This window comes from Coturnix japonica, chromosome 7 (genome assembly GCF_001577835.2).
Source record: "Coturnix japonica isolate 7356 chromosome 7, Coturnix japonica 2.1, whole genome shotgun sequence".
NCBI lineage: Eukaryota > Metazoa > Chordata > Aves > Galliformes > Phasianidae > Coturnix > Coturnix japonica.
Window position 1 is genome coordinate 12,095,652 of NC_029522.1, and position 25,412 is coordinate 12,121,063.

The 25,412-nt window shown below is 42.3% G+C and overlaps 2 protein-coding genes across 7 annotated transcripts in view; one reads left to right on the top strand and one right to left on the bottom strand.

The window, feature by feature from the left end:
- LOC107316590 (shugoshin 2-like) lies at nucleotides 1-22,860 on the top strand. 5 transcript variants are annotated; one of them, XM_015868284.2, is made up of 9 exons: nucleotides 12,451-12,545; nucleotides 13,228-13,368; nucleotides 14,305-14,480; nucleotides 14,730-14,792; nucleotides 15,370-15,464; nucleotides 16,162-16,427; nucleotides 17,027-18,991; nucleotides 19,685-19,814; nucleotides 21,327-22,860. In XM_015868284.2, exons 2-9 carry the CDS (start codon nucleotides 13,230-13,232, stop codon nucleotides 21,520-21,522), a joined length of 3,030 nt encoding a protein of 1,009 aa, XP_015723770.1. In that variant the 5' UTR covers nucleotides 12,451-12,545; nucleotides 13,228-13,229; the 3' UTR covers nucleotides 21,523-22,860. The 5 variants fall into 5 exon arrangements, with proteins under 5 accessions (XP_015723772.1, XP_015723770.1, XP_015723767.1 ...); XM_015868281.2 differs by lacking the exon at nucleotides 12,451-12,545 and adding an exon at nucleotides 12,605-13,023; XM_015868286.2 differs by lacking the exons at nucleotides 12,451-12,545; nucleotides 13,228-13,368 and adding an exon at nucleotides 1-567.
- IDH1 (isocitrate dehydrogenase (NADP(+)) 1) overlaps nucleotides 22,134-25,412 on the bottom strand; it is a 10,424-nt gene continuing 7,145 nt past the window's right edge. For both annotated transcript variants that reach the window (XM_015868302.2, XM_015868303.2), the window contains exons 7-9: nucleotides 24,323-24,463; nucleotides 23,478-23,640; nucleotides 22,134-23,091 (exon numbers count right to left, since the gene is read on the bottom strand). In XM_015868302.2, the coding sequence (XP_015723788.1) occupies nucleotides 22,998-23,091; nucleotides 23,478-23,640; nucleotides 24,323-24,463 (398 nt within the window). In that variant the 3' untranslated portion in view covers nucleotides 22,134-22,997. The remainder of the gene's footprint in view (nucleotides 23,092-23,477; nucleotides 23,641-24,322; nucleotides 24,464-25,412) is intronic.

Here is a 25,412-nt window from a genome sequence, read left to right on the forward strand (position 1 = left end):
CAGACCATGTATAAACGAACGTAGAATCCACTGTGGTAAAGCAGTCTGTACCTTGAACGTGGATCTCACATAAAACTAAAGAAATACTCCAGAAATATGCTAGATGTCTGAGAAAGAATGATAAAAAAAACTTACCACTGCTTGATGTGTGGCTTTTTACAAACATACCATTAGTGCTAGCAGCTGCCCACAACAAAACATGGGAGCTAAACGCCTTCTAAACAAAACCTCTGCAGTCACAGCAAGATTGGAAGGAACCTCACTATATCTATCTGCTCTCACAAAAAACAAGGCCACAAATAAGACTATATCCAGTTCTGAAGTAGAGAGAGTGAGCTTTAAGAAGACCTGAGCTTTTTCACCACTCTCAGGGAACTGTTAGACTGTGGCTTAAACTGGTGCACCTGGTGAAGGGGTGGAGGCAAATTATTTGCACTTGTGCTCTCCAGCTGACCAGAAGGGTGGGCACAATAAGGACCAGCCACAGAAGTGAAGCATCTCTTAGACCTGGGCTGTTTCTGAGGAAAAATACTATGCAGCAAGCTGGAGAGCCCCATTCATAGTTAGGTGAGTTCTATTTTCCTTTCTGTATAGAGTTATCGGTTCCTCTGTGAGCAGTTTGTTGGATATTTCTGAAAACCTGTCAGAAGTAATTTTACTTGCTCATAGAGCACTGGGTCTACATGGGAAACATTAGTTTAGTGAAATTGCTTGGTCGTAGCCTGAATGAATGATTGAGCACCTGTTATGAAGGTGTGCCTAACTCACAGAGCTCAGGCGAAGACAATATTCTTTAGAGGCTATAAGAGGTGGAGCATGGCTCCATTTAAGGGTTAAATAGCTGAGAAAGTAACTGTTCTTTAGGTAGATATTCTTCTTCAGCTGTTGTTATTTGTTGGAAGGGGGTGAGTAGCTTTTTCTGTTATTGTTATCATTGTTACTTGTATCCCATTTGGTGGCATAAGTGTTATTTTGTTTTGCTATACAATTGACCATAATTTCTTAGTAGTATTGCTGTGTTTTTGGCTGCTGTTATCCCTTTTCACCCTAGTAAATCCTGCAGTTTCCCTTGGATCCTGGGTTGTTGTTCACTACATGAGGGTCTCCTACAGCAAGTAGTATCCTGTAAAGTCATTAGCGTGGTTTTCTGGAGGTCTGTATTGAAACGGCTCAGGTATCTTTGGATTTAAGTCAAGTCTGGCCTCTCCTGTTGGTATAAGCAGCTGGCAGGCATTCAGTGTTCTCTAACCTTATACTGAATTCTTTATCATGGTGCAGATATAAGCAAAGTGAGAGAGGCCTGTGGAAAAAGGGTGGGCTACAGTCTCATTACTGTAGGTCTAGTATAATTCCTGGTGACTTCAGTGTACTATTACTTCACGGAGACCTGTCGAGGGATATGAAGACAAAGAAATACACAGATAACTTGTTCTAAGTCTATGTGATTTAAAATGTGAATATTTGTGGATTCATTTATTTGTGGAAGGTAATTATGTTATTGACTTCTTATTGCTTTCTTTTTGTAATTATGTTCCGATTGTTTCATGGATGTTAATTAGTTGGGTAGGTGGTGTTGTTTTTCATTGTCCTTTAGCAGCTGTGTTGTGGTGAATCTGTTTACATCAGTGGTTTTCCCCGTATTTGCTCATCATTTGTGGTTTTGTACCTTGTATCTGCTCAGTGGCTGTATGTTAGTGTCTTACTGAACTTGTTTAGTCAGCAAGTTAGATAAGAGTGGGTGGAGAGAAGGGTGTGGATATAGAGAAGGCAATCTGAGAACAAGGAAAAGCTCAGTAATTGTCTTGCCTGTGTCTGATGGCAGATTTGAGCCAATTAATCTCTGAAGTAGAAGAAACAAACCAAAAGAGATCCTGTCTTATATTAATATAAATATACAGTATTGGCTTTCCTTGAGTTTCTCTGCCCGAGTTTATGCAAACTGAGTGCATCTGTTGTATTGGGTAAGTTAGCAAGCCTAAGAAGTCTTTAATCTTCCTTTTGTCACCATATTCATGTAACCCAGGTAGGTCAGGGTTTGTTCATTGTCTTCAGGATTTGGAAATGGGAAGGAATTCGTTGGACCCTTGATGAATAAGCTGGTATTTAAGGTTTTTAGTTGTTTAAGTGCTGGAGACTGACCACAGCTAAAGCTGGGAAGTGATGACTGGGCTAATAGCATTAAGTTCCTCTAGCCCCTAGTTGTTCTGCTGTCACGTATTCAGGGTTAAAACATTCATCACACTTAAATTCAGGAAGGAATTAACCCCAGGGTAGCCTGGGACTATGGGAAGTGTTTTTGTCCTCTGTACTTTGATCTCTTTACCACAGGGGAACTGCAGTATAATGAATCCCCTGCTATGGAAGGCCTGGGCAGTAGCTTGATCTTTTCTTCTTTTTTTCTGCAGCATAAGCTCCTTTACCAGAGGCCTTAAAACTGAAGCTGTGCTGGGAGTTATGTCAGATACACGTTAAAGACTCTTTAAAGCTGAATATTTAGTATGTGATTATGGGGGCTTATTTTACACCAAAACTTCTTACTTGAAGTGAGCCATCTTAGTGTCTGTGTTATTGCTAGTGCTCAGTAAAGCTACCACACTTTCAAGTCAAATAATTCTACTTTAGCGCAGATGCCATTTAACAAAGGATTTCATTATGTTGCAGAGCTTAGTGGCTCTCAGTCTTCAGCATAACTTCTGAAAATGTGAAGTGTCAGGAAGGTGTCACCATGTCAGAATGTGTAGGGACCTACAGTCTGTGTAGATCTGAGCTGTTCCCTCTCAAGTGGCAGGGTAAGTCAGAGAGCACCAGCTGTAGTTATGGCCTGTGGGCACGCTGTCAGATCTTGCAAGTTAACTCATCTTGGTTTGGGGAAGAACCCAAATGGAGGCAAAACTCCAACTACTGCTGGATTATTGCAAAATGTTAGTGTTGTGGCCTACCAGAAGTAGGGATGTTGCTTGCAGCATAGGACCTCCTTGTGGGTGGGGTATGAAACCAACCTGTCCCCCACCCTGGGCCTTCATGAATCCTCCACGGGTTCTGCCAGGCTTCAGAAACAGAAGGTGCATAGAGACCTGAATGATGGCCAGTGTTGTGAAACTTGAAAGAGGCGTTTTAAAATCCTACAGTGTTGTGTAAACAGTGTGCTGTTTGAGTATGTGTGAAATGTGTGGGGTCCCACTTGCATGCTGAATGGGTTGCAGACTGGGTAGCATAATGGTTCTCTCTTCTAGTTTCTGACCCAAGGCCTTAAGGAAAGCTGTTACTTCCCCTTGCTATGCAGGGGTCAGCATGAGTTCATGTCTAGAAACCGTGTGAGGTCGTTGCTGAAGGAGAGCACAGTGTAAGCTCTGATTGTGGAAACAGGAGCTGGGCGGTCCTGTGCAGAACAGCCCGACATGATGCCAAGTAGCAGCAGGAACTGCTGGGCACTGAGACTGTTTTGTTTTTTTTTTTAACCAAGGAAAAGTGATTAAGCAACTGAAAGATTTATTTTGATATTAGTAGAGATCTGAACAGTCATTGACAGAAATAACTGATTAGTAAACGTGGCAAATACTGTAAATGTTTTACTGTCATATCTCCTAATTTACAGCTGTGAGACTGGTTTGCAGTACCTCCATGATGAAAATGTAGCTGTGAATTTGCCACTGTTTGTAGGAGAACTATTGTCTAGTGCTGGTAGTCTGAATGATTTCCCCTCCTCTGGCAGTAGTGATGGTCAATGTAATTGGGACATTTGTAGATCATCCAGCAGCTGCTTTTCACTCTGAGTAGCTGCAGCTGAGATGGGTGTCCAGGTCTGGCTGGTCCAAAGCTCCACGGATGACTTCTGTGCACCACATAATCATACAACTCTGTGCCTGTCTCTGCACTCAGTTCTGGAGTCCTGTAAATCTTCTACTATGTAGAATATGGAGAAGGGAGGCACAGTTCTTTTACACCTGAACTGTGCTGAAGCTTTCCCTTTTTTTAATAATACACGAACAAAAGAGCTTTGTAACCAGAGTTAATAATTGAATGTTCTAGGTCCTAATGGGCTGCTGTATTTTAGCAGTGGTTAAATTGAGTTAGAGATACTTAAATATGTTGCTTTCAGTAAGCAGAGGATCAAATTAAAGAATAGGTCAAACAATATTTTTTCTTTAATAATGGGAATGCATGCAAGAGAAAATGCTGGAACTGCTGTGGCAAAGTTGCTTTGTGTCACTTTAACATCTTCCTGTCCCCTGATTGTATGCATATGGATTTCCAGTGTTAATGCTGTAAAAGAGTTTTCACAGTATACAAATGAAAACCAGGGCAGTTTTTAACAGCTTTTGAACCAAGTGTTGCTGTCAGTTTTCTTTAATTTGTGGGTGTGAGATGGAAAATGATGTAATCAAAATGTGTGCTAATGGATGCTTACCTCTATCTACATTTCACTGCTGGGATTCTGTATCAAGTGTATTTAAGAATTCATGGACCAAAAAGCCTGGAAGTTCAAGGATGGATATCCTTGGTTATGGCAGAGGTGGGCCTTCTACAATCTGCATAGACATATGCATTTCACTTGGGAGGTGCATAGACTTTTGGAGCTTAACTAAAAGTGAGACAGAATGCAATGATCTTTTCACTTGAAGAGACTTAGCTGCAGTTGAACTGGAAAAAAAAAATAAAATTAGGACAAACATTTTGAAAGTTTTCAGACTGATCTCCAAAATGCTCAGAATTATGTTCCTTCAGGGCCTGGTTTGATTGGAGCTGTAAGGTTCTCCACAGTCTGTGCATTGTGGTTTAGTTTCTAGACAGTACTGTGTGGACTTTGAAGTGCTCATCCAAGTTGTCTCTGACTTGCTGTATACTTCCTCCTCCAGGACCCTGTGCTGCACAAGAGCTGTGTGCTGTAGGGAGGAGGCTTTTATCTCAAACTCTGGAGTCAAAACATCTTGTTAGTTGAACACTGCCTGTGACCTGAGGAGTGTGGTTATAACTGCTTCCAGCTACCACAGCTACTATAACAGCTAGTTGTTTTGAGTTTGATTGCATTTGCAGTACAGAAAAGCTTGTATGTAGGAATGGTTTACAAGGGGTAGTGAGTCTTCATGTAGAGAAAAACAGCCTGAAGTCAAGCATCTGTAGTGTTTTCTACCAACTGTAAAATAAGCTTACATTAAACTGGAAGACTTGCTAGCAAAAATTTGGGTAGTTTCTGTGAATTCCCCATGCTTCTCTAGCACTCGACACATTCTTTAGTTCGACACATTCTTTAGTTAGGCCTTGAGGTTCTCTGAGCATTTGCAACCAGAAGCAAGTAAGATTTCTTAGCAATCCCTAGTTTAATAGAAACACTGCCTGTTCTGCAACAGGTGGAGAATTGTGTTTTATTCACCCACAAACAGCAGGACAGAGCAGTCAAGAATCTGGATACGCTATCCCAGTGATCACTGAATAATGCATCTGTTAGTTCCTGTCAGCAGATGAAGTTGTATTATCCTAATAGTTCTGTGTGCTCTGTACCACTTTCTCTTTCCAAGTCTCAAGTACTTAAAGAGCATTTTTGTAACTATGCCTGGAAGTCACTAAGGGAAAAAATATTTAGACCCTGCTACCCAAACCTGAGCTGGTATGTTATTAAGATGAGATCACCTGTGTTTTGTTTTACTATGGTTCTCACTCATTATTTCACAGAGCACCTGCTGGCACAGAATTCAGTGATGATTAGTAGGCATACACATAATTACTTGAATGACAATTAGTGTTGCAATAGACTTTTCCCAGCACAACAGGATGTTGTCCTGTTTCTAATCCACTTTACTATGCTTATTTAATTCCTTTTGCATGATGAATAGCCTGGCAGGTTTCACTGAACCTCCTGCTGGAGCAGATCAGTGCAGCTCAGAAGTTGGTAGAGGCAGAGAGATTGACATCAGCTCAACGTCCACGTAGCTCCTGAAGTCAGGTTTACAGAAGGATGCTGTGTAAAGATGTTATGACTTAAGGAGCTGGAAAAACAATTCCTAGAGGAATCTGAGTACAGATGGGACTGGAGTGGTAAGCATTGCTGTACTGGTGGTAGCACAGCAGATGTTGGCCTTTGCATTTGTTCTCCTTTATAGTACCTCCTTTTCCTAAAAGCTGGTAAACTCAAAGGACCCAAACAGTTTCTGGTCTAGGTCTGTTGCTCCTCTTTCACTGCTCTGAGATTACATGCTGCTTAAGTCTGTTTGATTATGATTCAACCCTTTTTCTTCTGTGAGAGGAGATGAACTTTGCCTCCATTTCAGTATGTTATCACCTCTCCATCTCACGTGATGGTGTTAGCTTTTGCCTTCTAATCTTTTACTGTGTACAGATTTTAACATTACCATGTGTTAGGGGAAATAATGATGAAAAATGTTTCAGTCTCTTCCTGGTGTGTAATTAACTACTGTATCCTTGAAGACTAAAAAGATTGCTACATTAAATATGGGAGCAATTCAAATGGTTCTCGTAGGTATTTGTCAGTCTCTGAATTATTTGCTGATACTGTATATCAGATTGGGTCAGTTGAATGGCAGTTTTTCTCTGTGAAAGTTTGCTTGTGTGAAACAAGGCTAGATCAAACCTTGACTTGTTTTATTCTGATTATCACCTTAGACTCTTAAAAACAGGCATGTCACAGAATATGTTAAGCTGGTTATACAAATATTTATAGCATTGTTAGGTGAGACTTCAGATCAAAAGAAACTGCTGTACTCCAAAAAATGAACTACTATCTTCCATCTCATTCAAGTGGAGACCTTGTCAACTTGATCCGTTAGTTAACATGGCGTGTGAGTTGCTTGCAGATTGCTTCCATGGTAGTTAGTGTCCCCTGACTCTGCTTTGTTGCAAACAATTAGCTTGGAGCTGGTGTGCACTAGTTCTTGTTTTGAACCCCCTTAGTCATTCTTAGCTATGGAAAATGCAGTAGAGATGTTGTATCTTCCATCTGTAGGACCTTTGGAGCCAGCATTCATTATCACAACGTTGTTGTAATAAGGTTGACTAAAACTGACTTTCTCTTGCTCTGACTCCAGTATTTGCTTTTATTGCTGGCTGTCTCTTGAAGGTGCATAGTCCCATGTTATTTAATGTTATATTGTGTACCTCACTCTTAACTCCAACTGCCTAATTCACAATGAGCAGGGAATGTTAGCCAGTGGAAACTGGAGGGCCATGTCAGTACTCTAATAGTACAGCACTATAATAACACAGTTAATGACTGATTTGTTAGTGAAAATCTTACTGGTTCTTTTATTTCAGGTCAGTGAACAGAAATCAGTCATGAGATATTAATCTCTTTCTAGCTGTTTAATCTTAACCACTCCCCTGCCTTTGTTCTGCTATTCATATGCTCAGCAGCAACATCCCCCCAGCAATTCCCCCCTTTCCCTCTTGTAATGACCTCATTTCAAAGCGGTTTCTGGTTTGGCTTTCATGGGATCAGACTAATGCTGTTTGAGTTGGGATTAATTTTGCGCAAGTCCTGGCACTAGTTGCTGCCTATTGCTCTGCTGAACTTGTTTGCAAGGAAAAGTACCTGCTCAGAGGCTGTTGGATGCCTTGAGCACTAGGGATGAGCTTATGCCGAGTCTGACAGGGCAGTGAATGCAGGCTGTGGAGAGATAGGAGCTGTTAAATGGGGTTGGACAGTGTGTTCCAGCAATTCCATGTCCTAGAGGATGAACTAACCAGTCAAAACTGCTGATGGTGCAGAAATTTTTGGCTGAAGTCTTGCTGGCTTCTTGTGTTGGGCAAGTTTATATTGCTGATGAACTGGAGCCCTTCTAGCCTTCTAATTGAAATCTCTTTGGCCTTGAATTTTGGCTCACATGGATTGAAGGGGAAGTGGAGAGAGGTGTGGTTAAGAAGCCCAATCAATGTCAGCACAAAGACTCTGTGAACTTGTAATTTCTGCACGTACCAAGCTGAGTTTAGGTCTTTCTTCATGAACAGTTCAGAATAGAGAGGAATGGTGTGTACAGCAACTGCTTTTTACTTTAGACTGATCCTATAAGGAAACCTGTGATATGCTGGTTTTGATTTTTTATTTTTTATTTATTAAGGAAATTATAGAAAAACTGTATCTGAGTTGAAAGTAAGCTTCAAACTTCTAAAGACCTTTGTAATCTTTGATTACACTTAACAATTGCTAGGTGTTCTTGTGCAGTACTGTCTTCTGGCATCTCCATAAAGAGACTCAGTGGCTGATGATCACCAGGCATAAGAACAAAAATTTGTTTTGAATTACGGGTTTTCCTTTGGCATTCCCTTCCAACCCAAACCATTTTATGACGATGACTTCTGCATTAGGATACAGGACCATCTCCAAGCTCCAGGTTAATGCAGCTAAACATCATGACCTTCTGATGGGTGGGTGGCTGCTTCCTGGCTAAAAGCAGCTGAAAAATCTGTAATTCTGTCATTTTTGTATGTAGAAAGTTCCCATGGAGTCTCTCTACTGCATGGCGAATATTAAATGCATCTCAGCAGTGGATGCTTCTACTTCTCCATGGAGTCCTGAGATTTGTATGCCCAGATTTCTAGTCAGAGGAAGAGAGGGATGCAAAGGTGAATGATGGGACCCAACTTTCCCTAATGCTGCAAGAGTTTCTCCCACTTCTGTTGTATCAGGAGAAGCACCAAGGAGTGGGGTGGCTCTTTCACTGGCCGGTAGCATAACTGACATTTACAAAAGTACTAATATTAGTTCAAGCTTAAGAACAAATGAGATTGTCTTTTTGTTTATCTCAGCTTAGATGAATTACTTCTCTTGCAGCTGTCATAGACTTCAGGAGTCTGAGCTAAATAGTATTTCTAGGATGCAATGGGAAAATACCTGTACCCTCCTCCACTCCCAAAGCATTAGGCACAGAGTTTACCCTTCTCTTTCTGTGCAAAGCTGCTGGAGCTCAGCAGGCTATATCTTGCTATTGCTGCCCCATGGCCCCCCTGCCTGGCCCTGTGGGACTCAAGGTGAAATATGCTCACTCTGTTTCCAGGTGCACTCTGCAGCTTTGAGGGCAGTGAGCATGGCTAATGAATGCAGGGAGAGCTTGAAAGGTTGAATCCAGTGGCCGTGGAAGGAAAACAGTTCATAGATTAGTCCATCTGCAGAAGCTCTGTGCCAACCCAAATAGATGCACTTTTTGTGTGTAGTCAGCTGAAATGATAACTGCTTCAGAGTCGTGATGGACAAATGAGAACTGCTTTGCTGGTAGTTTCTGCTCTGGATGATTGGCCTACCCAGCTTCTTGTACATTTAGCTTGCACAAGCAGTAGCCAAACTGCTGCAGTTCATAGCAGAGTGTGGTCTACTGTTATCATCCTGGCAAGGCAGCATGCAGCTGCTGGCTGTTCACATGGCAGCTGCTGAAATGTCTGGGTGGGGGATAAGCAACTCAAGTATCAGGCAGTTGTTAGAGTTATTACCTCTTAGTCTGGGATGTCTGTGCTCATGAATCAGTCTTCTGGATCCTAAATCCCACTAGGACATGACTTAAGCTCCCAAATTATCTATTTATCTTAGTAAAGCTATTGCTTATCTTCAAGGAGGTCTGAATCAAGGCTTTGGAAATTATGGGGAGTAATAGGAGTCTCCATTACTTTGTTTTGATGGGAAAGGTGGGGGTGTGTGGGCAGGAAATGATCTAAGATGCACAGAAGTAGAATTTAGAGATTGGCTGGATTCCAGTTCTTTGACTCCTGGATTCTTAAAGATGTGTAAGATTTCTCCCAATAATTACTGTTTATGAAAACAGATTTAGTAATTTAAACTGATTAGGGCTTTGGGAGATGAACTACTTAGTCTCCAAATTCGGTAAAGCATTTTCAGTTCCTTTCCCAGAGGGCAAAATGAGCTTAAGCCTGTACTTAAAATTATGCAGCACTTTTGGATGAACTATGAGCAGATCTGGATCTTCATCAGCTTATGTCAGGAGCTGAGGGGAACGAAGGCTGTGAAAATGTCCCTGAGTGGCATCTAGTGGTGCTTCTAGTTCTTGCAATGAAGAAATTAAACAAAGGTTATGACCAAGGCTTTTGATGCATGAAACTGTGAGCTGGAGTCCTTTCTGGGTATTAGGTGGCAGTCCATCATTAACATTAAAGCCTAGCATGTCAAGTATTTTAAGTGTACTAGAAATGCTGTGAATTACATGTGGTTCATGAATTGTAGTCTGGTAATTCCACAGTAATTTTTAATTGTTACTTGCAAAACGTTAATGGACTCCTTGTCATTTAAAAGGGAACTTAGGTATCCCAGCAGAAATGATCTTTTCTGAAATGACAGGGCCACACAATGATTTGTGACTTGAGTCATGAATTCAAGATTGTAATACCTACAGTATTTTTTTACAGGGCAAGTACATATGACTAAAGATTTGTAATTAGGGAGTCTTGCTTTGCACACAGGCAAGGCCCTTGTGAAGCAGGCTGTATCTTGGAACTGAGAGGGTTCACTGAATACTTCCTTTGTGGTATTCAATTGCTCAGTTGCATTTGTTTGCTGTATCCAGTTTCTTTTTCTGGTAGGTCTGGGATAATTTTCAGCAGAGATTCAACAGAGGAACAGGACAGCAGAGACAAAAGCTGCTTCTGCCACTCCAGGAGCAAAAGCATCTCCCTGAAGGCCACGTACGGAAAACAAAGCTCCAGTGTGTCTGTGCCTGCCCTACATTGACACTTAGTTCATTTAGGTTGGTTAAGGCCCATGCTACTTTGCAGGCTAGAAAGGAATGATAAAATTAGTGGTCAGCAGGGCATTTAAGATAGAAAGAGGTATGCCAATAAAAGGTGTTCAGAAACCCCTAAGTCCAGAAGCATGTTATTTAAACCTTCTAACATGCAGCAGGTGCCTCATTAGAATAAAAGTGAAGTGTATGGATTCTAGGAGGCTGCTAGAAGTTTCTGATGCCAGTCTTGGCGTAATGAGGAAAGCACCAAGTGATCATATTCTTAGAGGTCTATGTACGGTAGGTATCTTCCTAGTTCAACTTCCCTTGTTGTTTTTTTCCCCACAATTACATTTTCTGTTACAGTTCCTTCTCAGATGCAATGAGAGGTGCTGGAGGTTGAGTTTGTGTGCAGTTGATTTGCACTCACTGTTTATAACTTTTCAGCTGGTTTACTGTGATTCTGTCCTGAAGTCAGTTAGTCCCACATTGCTAGTGAGAAGTTATCACTCAAACCCCTACAAGAAAGAGATGCTGAAGAAAGCAAATTACTCTTTAGGTGGTTTCTTTTCATGGTTGGGGATACTCTAGCTGTCACTGTAATGCAAGTGTCTCAATGATATCTCGGATCCAATTGCATCCTACCAAGTATCTCTATCAGCAGCTGAACTTGAATTAGGAGTAAAGAGTGTGGGACACTTAGAGACCCACTACAAAAATCTAGAGAAAACCAATTTGCAGTCAGGATTGCAGTAGAAACTGAGAGATAACCTAGTAAAGAAGACAGAGCACAGTACTGGAAGTGATGGTAAGGAGATTGGTGATGGGAATTGAGACCATTTAAGGTGAGCATCAATCCTGCAGGTTGCTTGCATTCCCATTGTGGTGATGTATATTCTTTCACATAATGTGATCCATTAAATTGCTGCTGGTTCATGGGCACACAGCTTGCCCTCCCCACTGTGTGTGTATAAATCTCATCTATGGGGTACGAGGGCATTTAGCTGTAGATCACTGAACAGACTGAGAAGAGGACATGCTGGAAGAGATGAGGGCTGGCCTGACAGGACACAGTAGGAGAACAGCTGGCACTAGGCCCACAAATTTACTGTGAAATCGAAGTACATGCTTCACTTCCCTGCTCCCAAAAAACACAGACTTGCTTAGGAAGCTCTGTGTTACTGAGTATTGTTCCCATATTCTCTTTCATACATGCACTCAAGAAATTATGCTCTACCTGCATCAGCTCTTGTAATAGCTGTAGGATCTGGGTTTGGGGCTTCCCTGACTTTGCTGACCTATGAGAAGCTTTTCTCTCTTGATGCTGCTGTTCATTTGTTGCCTCTGCCAGTGAGTAGGAAATGAGGCTACAGCTTCACACAGGACTGTAGGACTTTGTGCTGAGAGAAATTAAAAGGAAAATAAATACCCCAGGGAAAAGGTGAATTCTGCACCCTCAGGTTGAGCATCAACCTCAAGCTAAATTATCTTTTTACTCTTCAGGGTGTTAAGTTTTACTTTTGGGTGGCTAGTTGTAAACACAGATGACTTGTTGACAAGGGAGGCTGAGATTGTTCATTGTTTTTTTTCCCCCTGACAGATCCAATTGCTTGTAAAGGATGCTGTCAGCATTCAGTAGCTGTAGGGTTATAGAGCAATGGAAGACGCCGCCTTGCAACACTGGGGCCCGGAGTTCGAATCCCCCCTGTGGCGCAAGTGGTAGAAGTGCTGCTCTGCTACACAGGAGGCTCGAATCCCGGGGGTTGGACTCGATGATCTCTAAGGTCCCTTCCAACCCGCACGGAACTATGAAACTATGAAGAGCTAAACCCGTTACCACCCTAGAGCCTGTCTGGGGTTTCATCTGTGGTATGTATGGCATGAGGCTTTATAGCAAAAAAGGCTCCTATCTCTTGCTGTTTCATCAATATTGTTTTCACATACAGCATTAGGAAGAATTCAGACAGCCAGGAAATTGCAACACAACCAACTATTTTTTCACCATTGCCTTTGCAACATATTTAAACAGTGGAATTCATTGCTAAGGCTGTGTAGAAAAGGGTCTCTGAAAGGTCAATTACCGCGGGGGGGAAGACTCCTTCTGGAAGAGCTGAGTAAGGAAGGAGCAGACCCGTATCGCAGCCCCTCGGCACCGCCCGCCGGACACTCCGCCGTTTCCTCTGCGCTCCTGCCGTGCGCCCGCCCTGTCCGCCGCCGGGGCGGAGCGAGGTGAGAGGCGGGCGGTGTGCGGCTGAGTTTGAATTCTAACGTCTTCGCTGGAGAGAGCTGCCGTTCGTCCATCTTTCCTTAGGCGTGACGAGGGGCTGCTGTCCCGCCGGGAAGGGAGGTGAGGGAAGGCTGCCGGCCTGGGTGGGAGGGAGGTCGGCGGACGGCTCGGGGCTGGAACGGCCCGCGGAGGTGCAGCGCCATGTGCCGCGCTGTCGCCCTGCCGCCGGGGCCTGGAGTGAGGTGGGGAGGCGGTTCGCCTCTGGCAGAGTGAACCTTGGGCAGGCTCCGCGCTAACCCTGCCTGGTGTCCCGCCTTCCTCCAGCGATGGCATGTCGGAAGGCCTCCGAAGCTTCCTTTGTCCTGAGCGATGTACGAGAGCGGATGCGGGAGAAGAAAAACGGCGTCCTGAGGGCCGCTAAGTTGAACGCTTCACTTGCGTCAAAAATCAAAACTAAAATCATCAGTGAGTGTGTTTTGTCTTGCAGTGTGTTGTAGGGGCTGTTTGAACGGCGCTTTGGGCCCAGGGGTGGGAGTGGGGTGGTCTCTTAGTGAATGCTTTTATAGTTAACAATTTCTTACCAGCCTCTGGACTTCTAGAGAGTTTGTTCCGCTTGAGAATGAGAGTCAGGTGCCTGCTGAGGTGTCTGAAGATGTCTGAGGGATATGTGACGAACTGTAACACAGAACCATGGAAGAGCAGCAGCTGGGGCAGCTGCAGGCTGCTGGAGTGTCTCTGGTGACTCTGGACAAAGCTCTGGGCAACTGAGTCCTCAGGGTCTGTATTAGCATCCTGTCAACAGCATTAAATGGAAGAGGTGTTCTAATGTTTATACTTACCATTGTGAAGCTGGACTAACTGGATTTATAGGGGAAATATTGGAGAAATAGCATATAAAATTAAATATTACTGTTATTCCTACTTATTTGCCATAAAATTAGGAAAGATGGTTTGAAGTCTGTTCCAGGTATATTACGGAGGGAAGTAGGTGGATCCATCCTTCTTTTTGGATGGATACGAGGTCTGAGAGCTATAGTTGACTTTCTCAATCAGAATCACGTCTGTCTGTACTCAGCTCCCAAGCCATTCTGTCATTCATTAAGAATTGAAAGATAGGTTACTGGCTGAGCATGACCCTTTGAAAATGGAGATGTCTGTATCTAAAGTGTTTCACGCTACAATGGAATGTCTTCCTTGCTGCTTTCTGGAAAATTCCATAATTACAACCATATGGGAATGACTTGTACTACTGTCTTTGTGTAGGGGACTGTTGAATTGTAGATATTTGGGCCTGAAGAAAGAAAGGCTAATTTTGGAAGAGAAGGAAGTATGACAAGGGAGGAGAAAGGCATGAATGAAACCTTGAATGCTGATTAATTGTGGTGTTTCTCTTGCTTACAGACAACTCCTCAGTTATTAAAGTTTCCCTAAAGCACAACAATAAAGCACTGGCAATGGCCCTCAATGCAGAGAAAGCTAATGCACAGCAGCTTGCCAAGGAGAAGGTCATCTTGCAGATGGAGTTGGAGCAGTGCCACTTCCAGAATGCTTCTCTGCGAAACAAGCTCTGCTTCCTGGTATGGCACTAACAGAGTTATCAGAGGTTGGGCAGTGCTAGCGCCTTTGCCTTTGGGGAGGTGCATGAGCTGTCACTGATTGTCAATATCTTTTGCATCTGCAATGAGTCTCCGTTTACATGTAAATTCTTTCCTTTAAGTTATGTTCTCCCCAGAGGTGCTGTGCTTTCTTATGGCTTCCAGTATCCTTGTTGGAACGGATGTTTTGGTTTAATACAGTTATTGTTTCTCTGTGTTTCCTCAACATAGAATAACGTCTTCAAAGAACTAGAAAACCTTGTGGAGTCAGTGAAGATGGCTCGGCTTTCTGAGGTAAGCAGTGGGAAATGTGAGCATGCTGCTGGTTGTACTGGAATGGAGGCTGTGTTTGCCTCCTGCTGAATTCAGTGTTGAGCACTTTTGCCATTTTTCTTAGCTTACTTGACATTTTCTGGCTGCATTTTTTTTATTTTTTTTTTTGGTTTGGTGCTAATGTCCCTTGAAGTGTATGTGGAATCTTCCCACTTCCTCGTCTCAGATTATCTAAACTAGTTTAAGTTCATCCTTCTGCCTGTGGTGGCAGAACGTGATTTTTGCTGCGACTCATTGTGTATAATTTGCACAATAAATAACTTCTAGTAAACCAGGAAGTTGCAAGCGTAGGCCTTGGCTAGTGTAGCTGATGTTCTCTTGAAAGGTGGATAAGCTGCCTTCTTCAGCAGATGCAGTTCAGTTGAAACCTTGAAGTGAGAGGACAGGACCTCTGGTTGTGCAATTTTAAATGGAAGAGGATCACTGGAAGTATTTGATGCTCTTCTAGGTGAAACTGAGCTGTTACTGTCTGTGTGCAGGTGTTTGCACAGGTGATGACAAAGACTTTAAATTCCCTTTGTATTTATCTGCTTTCCAGGTCCCTACTAGTCCTTTATTCCCGTCTGATCGCCAGAAGAACAGCATGACTGAAGATAGCTGGGCTGATGATATTGCTGATGATCATCTTCTGAGGTTGGCTTTGAAGTCAGATGCTGAAATGGCTCTTGTGTTTTAAATGTTTCCAGTTATTTGTTTCTTATTACTTGTCTTCTCTAAAGCATTCCTGCTTACTGTTTACCTTTAACCTGTCTTTCTGCTGCCATTACTCATCTTATTTGTCCTAGTGCCAAGAGTATTTTTACGTGAGCTTGCCCTTTTTTCTCCTGTGAAAACGCATCACTTTCAGGTAGGTTTTTTCTTTATGGCTGGAGGTTGCTCTAAGATTTCCTTCTCAGCCCTTGTTGTCTTACACAGATGGTAGATCCTTTGGAGGAAAGGCCACGTCCTTTAAATTTACTGCTGGGATGGTTTAATTGTAGCTACTGTAAACGGATCTTATTTCTGCTAATGATGTATTCCTATGATCTTGTATAAGAATACTTAAGCATGCATGTATCTACATAGAAGAAGGGTATACCTCGGTGTTGCCTTGTGTATTTTTTTCTTCTGCTTCCACATATGTAGAGGCGCACTTTACTTACAAATAGTACTTATTCATAAAGTGAAAAATCTATCGTGGACAGGCAGTGTGTATTCTTCAGAATCTGAAGCCTTCAGAAGTGTGCTGCTGCAGCGTAGTGGCTTCTGGGAGGCAAAAGCTGTTCTGTTGGGTTCTTTAGCATGTTGCAGGTGTGGAATATGCCCTACTGCTGTTCTTCTCTCTCACCAGCACTGCAGCAATGCCACTGAGGGTACCCATTTCAAAGCCAAGAAATTTGAGACAGCAAAGTGGCAGTTCCACAGCAATGCAGAAGTCCTCATTAGGTCTTCAGACTTGTGCTCCTGATAAGCCCCTGGAAACTTTGTCTGTTTCTGAAGATGCTTTGCCACCACAGTTTGCTGGGAAGACTCAGTCCCACCAGGAAGAAAATGGGAAGAACCAGCGTGAAGGAATGGGAGCGCAAGAGGCTTTTCTTGACTCATGTCCCTCCAGAGGTAAGTGCATCTTTACTAGTTGTTCTGGTATGATTTGACATATATATAGTGCTGTAGCTCCCCTTAGCTTGTAGCTATAGCTCCTGTTGTTCTAAATGACTGTTAGGACCTGTATATTTCAGTAATGCTGATATTGCAAGAACTATGGGTATCCTAGAATGGGAGGTCTCAGTGGGAGTAACTGGCATGTTTACAGTATCTTAAAACTACTCATCAGGTATCCTGAGTAAAAGGCACTGTGCTTATATAAGGTTTTCAGAAGTTTCTAAAAGTGTGGTTCCCTGGAGCACAATTGGAGACACAGCCTTTGTTCATGTGGACTTTTTTTTTTTTCATACGAGTAATTTCTCACATTGATTGTGAGCATCCCTAGAAATTAGGGCTGCTTAAGGGATGTTGCTTTGGGATGCCTTTGTTCTGACCGGAGCTGAGCAATTTGGTTACTGAGTTTGTGGAGTCTGTGGAACAAAAATCGTGCTTTTTCTATCTTCTGGTTTTGTGGTAGGATTGCAGGATGTATTTTTTTAGTGGTACTGAGCAAGCTGATTTTTGCTTGCTACGTTTCTGAGTCTTAAGAATGAATTTTGTTTTACTAACAGAGTCCTTGTGTGCTACCCAACAAAATAACAATTTGTCAGCACCTGCCTGGGAAAGTTGTCCACTTCTGTATGAAGATGAAATGGTGAAGCGCTTCTGTGATCGTCTCTCACAAGGGCATGTTACACAGAGGAGAAAACATTCCGCTTGGTTTGCAGCCAGCACTCAGTCTTCAAATGTTGATATCATCCCACATGTTGCTTCAACTCGGGCAACCTGGTGTGGTATTACAGAGGATAGCAGCAACTTCAGTGAGGACAACGTACAGCCACAACTCAAATCTCCCAGCTCACTGGCTTCACCTACTGAAGCCACTGTTAGTCCCAATAGAAGACTTCCAGTTAAAGAAGCTTTTTGTGATCAGCTACAGGCTGAAGAAACTGGGTGTAGTGTTGAAGTAGATTCCACCTCTAATGATGTCATGGAGTCCATTCCTGTAAAGATTAGAAGTAAAGTTAAACGTAAAACTGATGAGATAAAGACTGTTAAAAAAACAAGTGCAGGAAGAAAGAAAACAAATGTGATTAAAACCAGTGCAAAAAATGGTCCTGATATACCCCAAAGCAAGGAGAAAAACCAAAATGCAGAGAAGCCTATTTTGTCAGAAGTTGCATTATGGTCTAATAGGTCAGAGGCTTCTGATATGGAGCAGAAGGCTTGTGTTGGAGCTTTGGACTTGAAAAATAGAGGCTCTGGTGTGGTACAGTGTTCATGTTCTCCTAATAAGGTCAGTATCAGAAGAACATACATAGTGAACCAACCACAGCTGAGTGATCTTGGAAGTGGTGGCTTAGTGCAAGTTAAGAAAGATGGAATTGTTGAGCTCCAAAGCATGGAGAGCAGCTTGTTAGAAATACCAGGTCATGCTGTCTCAAGTCATGAAGATCCCTCAGTTGATTGCAGTCTGCAAAATCTACTTTTGTTGAGGGATGGGACTTCAAGTGTGCGTGCTTTACAGGAAGACTCATCAAATGTGACCACAAAGAGTAGCAGACGGAAAACCAATAGAAAAACTAGAGTAATTTGTCAAATAAATGACTTTGTGGGGAATTTGCCGAGCAGCATGGAAAATATACCCGAGGCCAAAGCTGAAGAGCAGTGTAAAAACAATCAGACAAAGAGGAGGAAAACTGTCACAAAAAGCAGTTGTAGTGGTCAGAAACACGAAGGTGATTTTGGGTCTTTTGCAGGTGTTCAAGGAATAGCTGAGGATGGCACAAGGAATTCGCTAGATAAACACAGAAAGAGGACTTATGTTGTCTGTCCTTTGGATCTTACAGAAAACTTGGATTGTGTCCAGACAGATTTTGAAAAGGATAAAGTGGTACCATCAACACAATGTGCTCCTGGGAGCAAGGCTAGCAAAATTCCCAGAGTTAAGAGGATGGTAGCTGCTCAGAACAATAAAAAACAAACAGGGCATCCTCAAGAAAATGAGCAAACTAAAGTTGTCAATGCTGGTTCTTTGCAAAAAGAAAGCAGTTGCAAATCAAGGCCTCGGAGGAAGAGAAAAACCTCTGCTTCTCCAGACACCAATTCTGTAGCCAAGCAGAGTGATGATGGTGCCAGTGTCCTCCGTGAAAGTTCTATGGAACTTGTATCTAAGCAAACTGTGCTAATTAAGAAATATTTCTCCCCTACCAATCTGCTGTCTGAGCTGGGTGCTTCCCTAGAAGAGCAGATAGCTGACATATCACTTTCAAAGAAACTTATGGACCTTTCACAGAGCTTTGAGTCCTCCTCTGTGATCTGTTCTGCAGATTTGCCTGTCAGCTGTGGGCTCACAGATCTGCCAGTTTCCAAAAGCTCAGAGGCTGAAGACAAAGGGACTACAGAAAAATCCCCTCTTTGTCCAGAAAGGTCTCTGCTGTTTAAAGAAAGGACGGCACAAAAAGCATCTGAAGAAATAAACCAGGTTGCGTCAAGTTTTAAACATTGTTCCCAGAGTTCACCTTCAAAGGAACCTGGTAGGTGGCAAAATGGGGAGGGGACCCGTATTTGGGGGCAAATACTACACACTGTGCGGGCAGTACATACTTTTCTGCTTGCCTTCTGTATTTAGTAGGCATAGAGTATCAATAGCAAGTTGTTCATGATGAATGGTTATTGGTGTAAGGTGGAGTTGAGTGGGAATTTGGTTTTTTTGTTTTGTTTTTTTTTACTTCTGTAGATGTTCACAGTCAGGCCTACTCTATCTACAAGAGCTGTACTTTGTAGGGCATTGGCTGACCTCACTTTCAAAGCCACAGTAAACACTGGCAGGGTCTTGCATTATGGGAAGCCTTGCTGAAGTCTCCTGGGTTTTCTGGGTGCCTTAAGCTTGCTTTCTACAGGCTGTCAACTGGACATTTGAACTTTCAACTCTCATTTTTGCAGAAAGAGGCTACTACATTTGAGCCCAGTGGTATTTGTAATACTAAGGATCTGTTTTTTTCCAGTGAGAAGCTTAATTTGATTAATAAGTTTGCTTGTGAGAAACAAGTATAGGATTTTGGAACAAGAATGGTCTACTGAGTTTAGAGGTGGTGTGATTAGATTCAGGCTTAGGCAATGTTCAGAGAAATATGGTGATGAAGGCATCTGGAAGCTGTATTTCTAAGGATATTTTGAAGCTATTTGGCAGCATTTTGATCATCTCATCTGTGAATGTGTCTCTTTAGAGATCAAGCCGCTACAGGATTTGACCAATGCCAGGACTCCATCTCTCGTCCCCAGCTTGGAAGAAATACCAGAACGCACATCCAGACGGAGACCGGACCCAGCCTGCTACAGAGAGCCAAGTCTCAAGTGGTGGGCATTTAAACTATTAATTCCATGACTTTTCCTATACTCCAGCTCCTGCTCTTCTCTCACACACTTGCTGTCCAGGGCTAAATCCTCTGATGTTTTGTTGGTCTTTCAGTCCCTCCTACCCTTGCTGTTTCTGTGAGAACCTCTTTACCACAGTGCAGTTAAGTGTTTTTTATGCATTAGCATGCATGTGTGTAGGCTTGTTAGCAAGCTATCAAAGATATTATCTCCTTCACTGAACAAATACATCTCTTAGCAAGTCTGCATGTGGTACCCTTGTGCTAATAAGGGATTAGTGTGAGGATAAAATACAGGATGTGGGAGCTGGGAGAGAGAAGTGAGAAAATGTAGATGCCTTGCAGGCACCAAGGCCAGTGAAGGAGAGGAAGGTTGTTTCCCTGCAGCTAGTGGAGAAGCCCATGGTGGAGTCTCCTGCAGCCTGTGGGGTACCATGCTGTAGCAGATAGCTATTAGCAGCCCATGGCAGAGCAGGTGGGCATGGCTTGAAGGAGGTTGCATTCCACAGAGGAGCTAACTCTTGGCCAGAACTGCAGCCTGTGAGGAGCTTATAGAGGAGCAGCTACCTGTTGCTCTTATGCTGGAGCAATTGTTCTTGAAAAATGACACTCTGTGGTATGGATCTGTGTTGGAGCAGTTCTTGAGGAGCTGTGGGAAGTCCACATAGATCAGTTTGGGAAGGACAGCATCCCATAGGAAAGACTCCATGCTGGAGTAGGGGCAGTGACTGTGAAGGAGTAGTAGAGATGAAGTGTTGGGCTAACCACAGCCCCATTCCCCTGCTCTGCTTAGAGTAAAGAAATAGATATGGGGGGGCAGAGTGACAGGAAGGATGTCTTTTTTTTTTTTTTTTTGTACGTACTTGCTGCTTTTATGTGTCAATAGCACTAAATTGCCTTAATCTCCTTTATGCTGAGTCTATTTTGCCTGTGAATGTAATCTGGCGACTGATGTCCATGTCCTTAATGCTTGAACTTTTTCTCATCCCTGAGGGCAGTGGGAGGGCAGTGTGGTGGAGCTTAGCTAGTCACTGGTGTGAAACCAGCAAATCCTATGAGCAGTTTGGATCTATATTTGCTTTTTCTAGTGGATTTGAATACCAAAGCAGTAGCTGTATTTTTTTCACAAAGCAATTGCTGCTTTGGTGCAGACAGTGGCTACTCTACTTTACCGTTAACTCTGTACTGTACATTTAGCTCCTAAATGATGTTTGCTGTTAAAATGATTCTATGAAAATGCCTGTGCTGGCTAGGGGTGATGTAAAGTTTTTCAGTATTACTGTTTGAACTAGTGAGAAATTGTTATTATATAATGAGTCAGAAAGTATGTTTTTGCATTGGTGCAGCTGCTGCTGTACTGTATAGGGAATAAACTTTTACTACTGAGTCATCTTATGGTGGAAGCATTTCAGAAAATTGAGAAACTGTAGAGACTGAAATAATGTATATTCAAGAAATCTCTTGGTGATTTAATCTAATACTTCTGGTCCCACAGCAAACTGAGGCAGGGTGACCCGTTTACAAACACAGAGTTCCTCCACTGCTCTGTTAACAAAACAAAAAAGAAGAAAAGGCCCAAACCCAAGGAATTGACCAAAAATATCAAAGAAGAACTTCTTCCTGTAGAACTTCCCACTGCCAACGCAAGCAAACTAACAGCAATGGGAGATGAGAAGCAAGAAGTGATGTAGTTGAACACGTAGCCTGTAAGTTCCTGCTTCTGTGTCTTTACTAGGATGTCTCTAATGTTCTGTATAGCTTTTTTTTTTAAAGTGTAAATAAAGTCTCCTATATATAGATAATATAAAAACCCTGTGACATCTATCCCCTGACCTCTTTAGGCAGAGTGTTTAATGTACAAGCTCCCTTTTACAAAGGGCTCCCCCAAGTCAGTCGGGAGTTACCTACTGATGTTGTAGGGCCTTCCTGTTTTTGAGGGCTTGCCTTCCAGCTTGGGTCCTTCAAGAGCTGAGTGGCCAGCCCAGTGTTATACCTACATCTGCATGGAGCTGCTAATCTGTATGTGCTAAAGTGTTCCTATCATTCACGAAAATATCAAGGGAAGTGATAGCTTCAAATTCTAGTGCACTACCTGATGCTTACCATCACAGGGCAACTGATGGGCAACCAAAAGTCACAATACATTAAAACTTTGCTCTGAGAAGGGAGAGAAATTATTTCACATTGACATCATGTTTCAATTCTGGCCCAGCATGCAGTGGATTGTACTGAGAGGTACCTAGTTCTGTTTCTGAGGCAGAATTTCACCATTGCTCCTAATCACATAAAGGAAACAGACAAAGAATGTTAGTTGGCTTTTATTTTAGTCTAAACTGAATTATTCTTTAAAAAAAAAAGAAAAACCACAACAAAAAAAGGATGGAATAGTTCTTCACAGTCAATAAGCTGACTTGCTGTATCACAACAAGTGTATGTAATACCTCAGACAACTGGAGAAACATTCTGCACCTTAATGAATTGCGCAGGAAGGGGCAGACAGAACAGTTCCTATGATTTGCATTCAGTCAGGAAAAATATATCTAAATGCACAGCCTGCATTTAGGATACTGCTGCAGTTTCATTAGGCTTTTAGCCTATAGGATTTGTTTGCAGCATTTACTAAGTGCTTTTTCTCAGATGCTAATTTTGGCTTAGCAAATTTCTTGTTATCAGGGTACTGTGCTGTAGCTGGCACTGAAAAGTACATTAAGAAAGGGGCTGTGGTAGAGCTGTTACAGTCCTGTGAGCTCACTTATACTCAGTGGACAGTACTGGAGCAATAAGGATGTTTCTGATTTCTCAGGTCTGCTGGCCAGTAAGTCACTGCTGGTTTGACCAGAGGTGTGACATAGACTGACTTCCAGTTTGAGAAGAAAGAAATCCTCATAAAGTCATGAGAGAGGAATCTCAGGTTTGCTCAAAATGACATAAGGAATCTAGGCCCACAAGGAGCTTGAATAGTATTACATTCAGCTCCTTAGCAAAGTAAGACTTAAACTGGCAGCTCAAGAGATTTAAAAAAAAAAAAAGTATATTTTAAACATCTTAAAAACTTTTATACTCATTTTTGTCTAGTATTTGAAATGTTACACTATGGTGATGTAGTGTGACATAGACTGCAGCTGAAGTGGAAATTTCTTTGCAGATCCCATGTAGAACCCAAGCCTTAAAGTTTAGGCAGGGAGGCCAACTTCCCCTTCAGGTTTGCAGCAAGCTTGTCCATGAATTCAAAGGTGCTCAGGTAGTCAGAACGTGTGACACTGAGGGAGGGAAAAAAACAAGACAGATATTAGCCAGGTATATATGGCAGTGAGGTAGGTCTCCATCCTAATGAACAGGCGGGAAAAGTTCTGACCAATGTACCCAGCCTGCAAAGAACTCCTTTATACTTTTATTTCCCCTCTGCTAAGCATTTGCCACAGTAGCAAGGACAGAAGAATATAGTGCTGTATAGTATACACTGAAGTACTTGGTCCAGGAAACATTTCAGAACACTTTGTAGTGCTCTGGCTACAGAAAAGCACTGTTCTGTGACCAAACTCCGGCACCATGTACATTAAAACAACTTTTCAACAAATGTTTTTCCAGAAAAAACAAGTAAGAAAGTCCCTGCCAAGTGTAAGTGATTTACACTTCATGCACTTACTTAGGTAGGCCTTTGATACAAGCAGCAAGGTCCTTTGTCATGAAACCTGATTCAATGGTCTCAATGCACACTTCTTCCAGGGCAGTTGCAAAGGTCTTGAGGCTAGTGTTGTTATCCAGTTTAGCTCTGTGAGCTAATCCTCTTGTCCATGCAAAGATGGAAGCTGAGAAAGAACACTAGGTTACTCTGCTCCTTTTAGGATTCTCCTTGGATGTTGTACTAAAGTTAGGTAGTAAGTATACGTGTATATTTTAACAATAACACTGAAAACAGAAGAAAGTTAGGTGGTTTCTTTCCTACAGCAGGCTTCCTGTCTGTGCAGCTCTAAAGAAAAGTAAAACTTGAACTATTCCCTGACTCCTCAAATTTTCTCTTTGTGCCTGCCACTTTTAGTTCCTAAGTCAGAAAGACCCATAGTGGGAATCTGATTATACAGTAAGCTGTCCTTATGAAGCTGACTTTTTCTAGTAATACATTACATTGTATCTTTTTCTCACATTTCATTCTAGGTGAATTTATACTTAAAGTACATAGACTGATAGGTGGCTGGGGAGGGGTAAAACAAAAAGCAATCAACCCAAACTATAAGGCCAGTGTGGCTATAAGTCCATCACTTGCAGAAGAATGACAGCATGTCTCATAGGATAGACTGTATGAAAATTATTGCTTGCACTCTATGCCAGCCTGATTTTGCTCTGGGTCTCTCTGTAAAAGACAAATGCATTATGAACTACCAGTGTGAACTGTTCTGTGGTGCCAGGTTCTCCAGAGGGGATGTGGATTCTTACTCCAAACCTGTACTTTCATGTGTAGAGACCACTGAAGGGCAGTGAAAGGAAGCTCACCAATAGGGTTAGTGGAGGTTTCTTGGCCTTTCTGGTGCATGCGGTAGTGACGAGTAACTGTGCCATGTGCAGCTTCTGCTTCAACAGTCTTGCCATCAGGGCAGATCAGTACGCTGGTCATCATGCCCAGAGAACCATAACCTGCAGAATAAATAGTTCAGTCTTCTAAACAGAGCGCTCATCTAAATTCCCCCTTTTTCTGCCATGAGAGAGTTTTGTGAACTCTGCTGCAAGTGTTCTTTTACGTTAGAGCTGCTGCTACTAACTGGCTAGTTCTGAAACTTCGAAGTAACAACTCATGTGAGCAGTTCTGCTGAACCACAAAGCGTAGATATGTAGATATTCCACCCCATTTCAAGAACATTAATATACCCACCTAATTTTTTTTTTTTTTTTTTTGACATCAAGGAATCCAAAGCAATTGTGTTGGGCTGCCAGTCACTACCTCACTAGGGGGATAAGAAACAAATCAGTTCCATGTCAGTATCTGCTTCAGTGAAAGGAACAGTCAGCTGGCAGAACTAGACACCTCTTACCCCGCAGGTTTCAGAGATCTGTGTGTTTGAAAGCTGCTTTGTGCAGCAATCCAACACATCTTTGTTGCGTGGGATGCAATTTGCTGGCCTTAGCTTAAGAAAAAACATTTCACATAAAACCACATCTTGCCCTGTGGTTTTCTTCATCTAAATTTGTTTTGGCATTGGGCAGTTTGATTACACAGGATTTTGGTCAAGTGCTATAACTCTATAAAATGTAACATGACAGCTACCTTTAGGTCTTCAAATTTTTCTTGCTTATCACCAGTATTCTCACCAATGATCAACCATTACAATGGAAAGGCTGTTGGTTATTATATTGCTATCTGTTAAAAGAGTGCAATTAAATACATGGTCGACATTCAATGGATCTTCTTGCCAAAGTGAAATCAAATGATCTGCCTGCTTGATAGCTCCATGACTGACCACAGGTATGAAATACAACTTCTGAGAACCATCATCATGGACACCATGTAACAACTTTTGAGAACCATCAGGACACTGTAAGAAACTGCTATTGAGTTTCCTGTGCTATGCTTAAGTAAACTTCTCAT